Below are 7950 nucleotides of genomic sequence, written 5' to 3' on the forward strand. Positions count from 1 at the left end.
TTACATTTAGCAACCCTGTCGAACTACGGTTTTTGTGAGTATTTTGTCGCTTGGATCCTTGAATAGGTGGATGATGATGAGCCTGATGATGTGTTGCGGCACACCCTTATATTCAAGTGCGTTCCAAATGCCGGTATGACATAGTGTATCAAAGGTTTTTTCGAAGTCTATAAATAATAAATACATAGTTGATCTCCATTCTACAGACTGTTCGACGATTACTAGTTACTAGTAGTCCAGCTGCGGTTTGAGCTTCATTGGCTATATTATCATACCATTTTTTTTTGCCGCGACGTGCACTGCGTTTTATTTGCTGGTTATATTGCTTGTATTGCGGGCTGATTTAGCGGCCCGCGTTCTTGCATGATTTATTTTAGCTTTCTTAATTTTTCTGTTTTTAATTAAGCACTACGTTTCGTCTGATATCCATTGTTGGCGTGAACGATCATAGAAACCAATTTGGTCCTTGGTGGCATCAGTGAAGATGGTCTTGACAGTTTGCCATTCCATGCGCTCTTCGGTAGTTGTTGAGTTTAGTGGCGATTTCAACTGATCGGTATACCCTCTCATAATACTGGGTCTTTTAAGGACTTGGACGTTAATTTTGTTCGGCACTTTGACTTTCTTGTCACTTATTGCACATATTTTTATTAGGTCCGCTCCTCTGCGGTTCCGTACATCCAGTAGCGATCCACGCCATTTCTTAGAGATGTTGATGTGGTCGATTTGATTTTCAGTTCTATGGTCTGGCGATACCCATGTGATTTTATGGAAATATTGTCCCTCCTATAACCAATTTGTTCGTTGCGCACATTCCAGTAAATCTCGAACCATTTTCTGTTTTTCTGCCGATGCCATGTTTGCCCATACAGCCTTCTATGCTCGTGTTTTCAGCGCCAACTTTTTGAAATCACTCATTATAAATAGTATATCGCTTCACTGAACACATGAGATAGCTCTATCAAGGGTGTTGTAAAATTCCTTCTTAATGGAAAAGTCTGCATCTACGGTAGGTGCGTAGCATTGAATATAATTAATTATTTGTTATTATAATTTTACATTGTTATGTAGGCCTGTGTGGGAAGTAACACATTAGTAAGGTAGAATAACGTAATATTGTCAGACATTACCTCGGGTCTCTCGCGGCGTCCAGGGGTACTCTGTATAGCGCCTGTCTCCATCACTCGATGCACTTGAAAACTCACAGTTCACATTATTTTTGCATAAAACCAGTTTTGTTTTTTTATGATTATGTTAACAATTTTAAGTTTTGTAAACAACAACATTACTACATATTTTATGGTATTTTTAATTATCAAAATACCAACAAAATTATTAAAACAAAAAGAAAAAAAGTATTAATTTTTTTATAAACAATTCAACGTGCATTGCGCGCACTTTATCAATGAAAATAAAACAAAAGTAGTAAATAAAGAAAAGCTGCACCGAAATTTGACTTAGTGAGAAGAGATAGTATTGCCAAGTAGGAATAATCAGCGTAAATACAAAAGGCAAATCATAATTTTGTGGAAATAAAAAAGTAAACTGAGCTTTTTAATAGTTCATTCACCCCAAGATAGGTAATCAAAACCAAAACAAAGCCAGCTAAAACAAGAAAAAGCAATTCACGAGAGAAAAACCTAGTAACCGGAAAGTGGTATAAAGTTTTAAAGAACCTTCGGCTGTACCACGATCGTTATAGCAGGTGTTTTCAGTTAAGCGAACTGGCCTATAAAAAATCTAGCAAAGACTTTATTCGGTCTCTTTTTCTGGTGACTAAACGTTCTTGTGTGTGTCGGATGCTAATAAGAGTTGAAAATTTAACCATGACTGAAAAGGTACACATTTGTCTCCGCATGAAAACGGTTCGTAAGGAATCAGCAAGTGAGTGATTTGAGTAATGATGTTTAAAAATTGAAAATAATTGAAGTTATTATATTTAGAAATGATATACATATATATATAAAAAATTAAAATTAGAAAGAAAAAAAAAACGAAAAAAAAATCAAATAATGACATTAGCTTTATGCGCAACAATGAAGATATTTATTCTTAAATATATTTAATTAATATGTACATGTTGCAAATCAATATTTACGTGGAATACAAAGTGTAACATAATTTTTTTTACAAATATAAATATAAACTTTTGCTGAAAATTTACTGAATTATTGAAATTAAAGAATTAATTTTATGAAGAAAAACTAATGACAAGTCGCGGTTAACAAACTGAACTCGAATTTTGAAGTGGCACATAAACCAAGGTGTTTAGTGGCAAATAAAAATGTGCTAATTGGTGAAGCTGTAGATTGGTCATCTGAATTCCCCCCGGAGGAAGAAGAAAAAAAGAAAAAAAAAGGATATCTCAAAACCATTACAAAAGGTATAGATTGGCTATAAAGAACGGCGTACATCTAACGGAATTTCAAAGGAAAAAAAAACGGTGGAAACCTCTAGAGAAACAGAACAGTTATAACTAAGTCTTTAAAAATATATGTACAGAGGGCCTATATATTTTCTTTATAGTTTTTTTTCAATTTTTATATTTTCTTTTTTTGAAATTTTCTTTTGCTTATTTTTTTTTATTGTAAAAAAATTTTGTTTTTTTTGGACTAGAGGACCGCCTCACTTGTCAAGCTTGCAATTTTTTTTCGGCATTATTCGATTTTTTTATTTTGTTTTTTTTTTTATAAAACTAAACTAATTGTTGGTTTGAAGAAAATTGTAAAATTTTTTTTGATTGCTAAGTTTACTCTATTTGAAGAAAAGTTTTTTTAACGGAAGAATTATGAATTATTATAAGTTAACTTATTTCTTTATAATTCCTGTTTATGATTTTGATATTTAAACTATTTTTTTTCTCTCAATAAGAGAATTTACTAACTTTATATTTATTCATAAAAAAAATTTTTTTAAAAGTAAAAAGTATTGGTGCAACAGAAAATGCAAAAAAAACCGGTAATTGGTGCAACGCTTTGCCTTTTTTGAGTGTTTTCAAAACTTTGCTTAACTCAATTCTCAATTTAATGCTTTGTGTTCTCAATGAGAGAAAAATGCTCAAAAACTCATAATAATTTACAAAGAGGGCCCAGGGCCCTGTTGCACCAACACTTTTCACTTTTCACTTTGCAAAACTTATGAGTGACTTTTTTTTGCAAAGTAAAAGTGAAAAGCGTTGCACCAAAGACTTAACATAATTTACTTTGCACTTTGCAAATAAAAATTTCACTGCAAAGTCTTTGCATAAAATGCAAAGCAAAGCGTTGCACCAAAAAATTAGATCACTTTCATTTTGATATTGGTTTTTGAAAGCATTTCGTTTCTCTTTGTATATTTTTTTTTGTTTCTTTGATATTTTGATGCTATGAGGACATGATTTATGCATAGCATGTACTTATGAGTTTAATTTTTGTTTAAAATAAAAGTTTTAAAATAATATTTTATTTTAATAAATTTTATTTTAATAAATTTTATTATTATAATTTTTAATAATTGTATAATTTTAGTACAATTATATGTTATACATTAATAAAAAACACAAAATTTTTGTATATGATTTCTTTTATTGACATTGAATCGTAGATAAAGAAGTTGTATATATCCATAAACACAATTTTTATGCTTTTAATTAATTTTGCTGCTTGAAAAGTTATAGAAAAAGAATTTATATGTAAAGAGTATGGGTATGAGGTGTTTTAACAACAATTATATTGAAAAACAAAGTTAACAAATATAATAAGTTGCTTTTATATAAATATTTAGCTGTAAATCTGTCATTACTATTTAATTTTAAAGTATTATAAGTTATTAAAGAGTTGTTTACTTGTCGCTGTGCATTATCCCAATACAAAAGAAACCTACGCATAAAGGGCCTAAAATACTGATTTTTTTTAGAACATTTCTCTCAATTTATACAAAATTACCTTATAACTAACTTAACTAATTTTATTAATTTTAGTGGACTGTATTATTTTTAATTACATTTCAAACAAGGTTCAAAAAACGACGGAAGTCCAGGCACTTGTGATTTTTTCTTCTATTGTCTTTCGAAATATATTTTTATTATCATAATTAGATACGGATAATTAGATATTTAAAAATGTTACAATGTTAGCTATTATAGGATATTTTTTACCCATGTGTTTTCTTAGTTCATAATTCGGAGAATTTGAACGATAACAGACCTATAATAATAATAAACTGATCATTATAATAAATAAGTGTTCATGCTTAAACAATAATTCACATAAAATATTTATATTAAATGTATTATACATTTTTTTTAGAAACTGAACTCTTTAATTCACAATTTAAAAGTATTGTCCGGTAATTTATCCCTTTAATTATTGCAACTAAATTTATTTCAAAAACAGCAATAATATTTGCTTAAACTAATTTTCTATTTCTATTTTTTTAAAACTATTTTTATTTATTTATTAATGACTTCTTTCATTTTACGCATTGAAAGAAATCACTTTGCAAAATTTGCAAAGTGAATTAATCATTTGCAGTTTTTTTGTAAAGTTTTGCAGTTTACTTTTGCAAAGCGCAAAGTAAAAAGTGTTGATGCAACTTTTCACTTTTCTTTTCATACTTTACTTTTCATTGAAAAGTACATTGGTGCAACGCTTTGCATTTTTTGAGTATTTTCAAAACTTTGCATAACTCAATTCTCAAATTAATGCTTTGTGTTCTCAATGAGAGAAAAATGCTCAAAAACTCATAAAAATTTGCAAAGTGAAAAGTGAAAAGTGTTGGTGCAACAGGGCCCTGGTTAGAATTTATTTCAATCGAATTTATTAAAATTTATCTATATCTTCAATATTTTCGTGTTGTTGTTCGTAAAACAAACCAATAGCTGAGCTCACGTTCGTGAGCAACAGCCTCCATAATGTTAGAAATTGGCTCACTCTCGTGAGCAGGAATAAGAGCTGAGGCTCATGAGATCTCATGCGCATTGTTGTGGATGAGAAAAATATATGGTATTCTTGTTGTTGTTTTCGTTGTACAATTTGGCACGTGCTACTATTTATTTGAATTTTGTGCATTTACTTAATAGGTCATTTTATATTAATTCAAGAGTTTTAAATTATATTATTATATTGTGTTTCGGAAAATTTGAAAACAAAAAAATTAATATTTTAAAGTTTTACATGAATGTAAAAAAAAATTTGCTTAGAATGCGGAAAACAAATGTAATAAATTTTATGTGCCTAAATTGTAATAAAAAACTATTGCCAGTAAGCTGATTTTTTAGCTGAGCTCCCGGCTCGTGATATATCATGAGCAGCTAATTTCAATATGAGCCAATTTTGGGCTCAGGTAATAATTAGCTCTTGCTCATGAGCCTGAGCTGCTCATGAGTGTGCAAATACGAACTCTGGTATAATTTAAGTACCGTTATTTCTTCCAACATGTATAACATATTAAAAAGCTTCCTTATTGACAGAAAATTTCGAGTGTGTTCAATAAATTTTACCTCTGATAGTTACCCCATTATTGTCGGTGTTTCGTTAGAAAGTGTATTGGAATCCTCACTTTACTAAGTATATACTAGAAACTTACCAGCCAAAAAATATTTGATTATTTCCACATTGGTAATATTCTACATACTAAGTATTCATTCATATCATATTAATGATACTAAATTGCTGCAAGTGCAGTTAAAGAAAGTGGAGGATGGTTAACTAAAGCATGATATAGACGATGCAGACCAAGTATGCGTGCTACCAAATCGCACTGTGTATATTTAAGCATGCGCACCAAATTTCGGTCATGTATGCGGTAAAATTATAACTCCTCAATTATTTGTTAAGTCTGTACATATGTTTAAACTTTGGTTTAATTTAAATTTGGATTTTTGCGTTAACTACAAAACGTTAATAGACTTTCTTTTTACATAACATTACTTTACTTTATTTAACTAAAACAATATATTTATTCACGACGCTACCCATCGAACTTCCGTTATTCTACTTCACTCGATTGTGTCATTCGCTGTCAAACATAGGTTAGGTGACCACCTGTTGTTAAAACTTTTAAGGTGCCCAGTTGTGCGTTTCGGATGTAGGTTAACAGTCGGCCCTTCCTGACGTCAAGCGTCCTCGCGCTCGGAATCAGTTTCTTCTTCGTACGGCAATTGACACCATGGCTTTAGGAGATCAGACGCATAGATTGATTTATAATGTCGTTGTTTTCGATCGGATCCTGGTAGGTCTTCGATGACATAACGGTCATTATCGAGAACTTCGGTGACTACGAACGGTCCTTTATATCGACATTCAAGTTTGCGGGACGTGCCTGTGGATGCTGGTTCTCGTTCTGCTAGAACTAAATCACCTTGCTCATATTTCGTTGGTTTCCTGTGTTTATCGTCGAAACGCTTTTTCGCGTTTACCCGTTTACTATCGGTGTTATTAGCAGCAAGTAATCGTCGGTGGTGAAGTTCTTCTTGGGTGATGGGAATAGTATCGTCTTCATCTTGGAGAATTTGGATCAGCTTGTTACCTAATATGTCGCGTGGCTTGAATCTAAAAAGCAATTCGTTTGAAGATTTTCCCGTCGTTTGCCTAATCAGTGAGTTCAATGTACATTGAATGCTTCGTAGTTGCTCGTCCCAGGTTCGGTCATCTTGTGTTGAGGGTTGCAGCATGGATAAAACGGTGCGATTAAATCGTTCGACTTGGCCATTGGCTCGTGGCGTACGGACTGCGTTGCGTATGTGTTTGATTAGTTGATCGTTACAGTATCTTTCGAATTCTTTTGACGTAAAGGCGGTACCACGATCACTTATTATAGTTTCAGGGGTTCCAACGTAACTGGTAACTTCATTCAGAATGGCGATGACTTGTTTAGTGTTCGTACTTTTCACTGGTCTGACGATGACAAATTTTGTGAAACTGTCCACAATAATCAGGATATATTCGTTTAACTTTCGGCTTCGGGGAAAAGGTCCCAGGTGGTCAATGTGTATTGTTTTGAACGGAATAGGCTCCATTTTGTCGCAATGTAACTCACCTTCCTTTTTACCTCCTCGACGCTTAGTGAAGGCACAATCAATGCACGCTTTCACAAAAGATTTGACAAAGTTTCGCATTCGAGCGAACCACATAGACCGTAGTAAGTATTCAATCGTTCGGTCAATGCTCAAGTGTCCTGTTTTAACATGTGCATCATGTGTCACCTTCCATCGTAAAGCATTTGGTATTACGAAGAGCTGTTGGTTTTTATACCGTTTGTACAGTCGTCCGTTAATTATTTTATACTCGTTAATAATGTCTGAATCCTTCTCCTCAATTTTCATTACGATTTGTTGAAGTTTGCTGTCTTGTAATTGCATACTGTAAAGCCAATCTGCCTCAGTTATTTCCGCCTTCCAGACTCGCAAACTCGCTTCCTCAAGATCGCAACCGTCTTCGTTAGGCATACGACTTAGTGCGTCGACGTGCGCCATTCGTTGCTCGCTTCGATGTTCGATGATGAGGTCATAGTCTTGGATACGAAGCCACTATCTGGCTATACGAGGTATCATTTCTCGCTTTTGCATGGCCAATTTTACAGCATTGCAATCGGTAATGACCGTAAACGACTTTCCATAGATGTAATATTTAAAGCGGTCCACAGATTCGACAACTGCAAGCGTTTCTAATTCGTAACTGTGATATTTCCTTTCCAGCGGTGTGGTAGATCGACTAAAGTACGCCACTGGCTTCCAATCTCCGCTGTCATTTTGGAGTAAAACACCTGCGAGTCCGATGGCACTCGCGTCTGTATGCACTTGATGATCAGCTTCCACTCGGTAGCCCGTTAATACTGGTCCGGTTGTTAGTCCTTCATTTAGACTCACAAAGGCGTTTCTTTGTTGATCTGTCCATTTAAAGACGGCGTTTTTCTTAAGTAATTGTCGCAACGGTTCGGATATAATTGCGTAGCCTGGTATAAACTTACGGA

The 7950-nt window shown here is 33.1% G+C and overlaps 1 protein-coding gene across 1 annotated transcript; it reads right to left on the reverse strand.

Annotated features, from left to right (window-relative positions):
* Nucleotides 1–6094: 6094 nt before the first annotated feature.
* Nucleotides 6095–7453, reverse strand: LOC119665506 (uncharacterized protein K02A2.6-like). Its single transcript, XM_038074728.1, has one exon. It carries the CDS (start codon nucleotides 7451–7453, stop codon nucleotides 6095–6097), a length of 1359 nt encoding a protein of 452 aa, XP_037930656.1.
* Between the last annotated feature and the right edge of the window lie 497 nt (nucleotides 7454–7950).

Source organism: Teleopsis dalmanni, chromosome 1 (assembly GCF_002237135.1).
Source record: "Teleopsis dalmanni isolate 2A chromosome 1, ASM223713v2, whole genome shotgun sequence".
Lineage (NCBI taxonomy): Eukaryota > Metazoa > Arthropoda > Insecta > Diptera > Diopsidae > Teleopsis > Teleopsis dalmanni.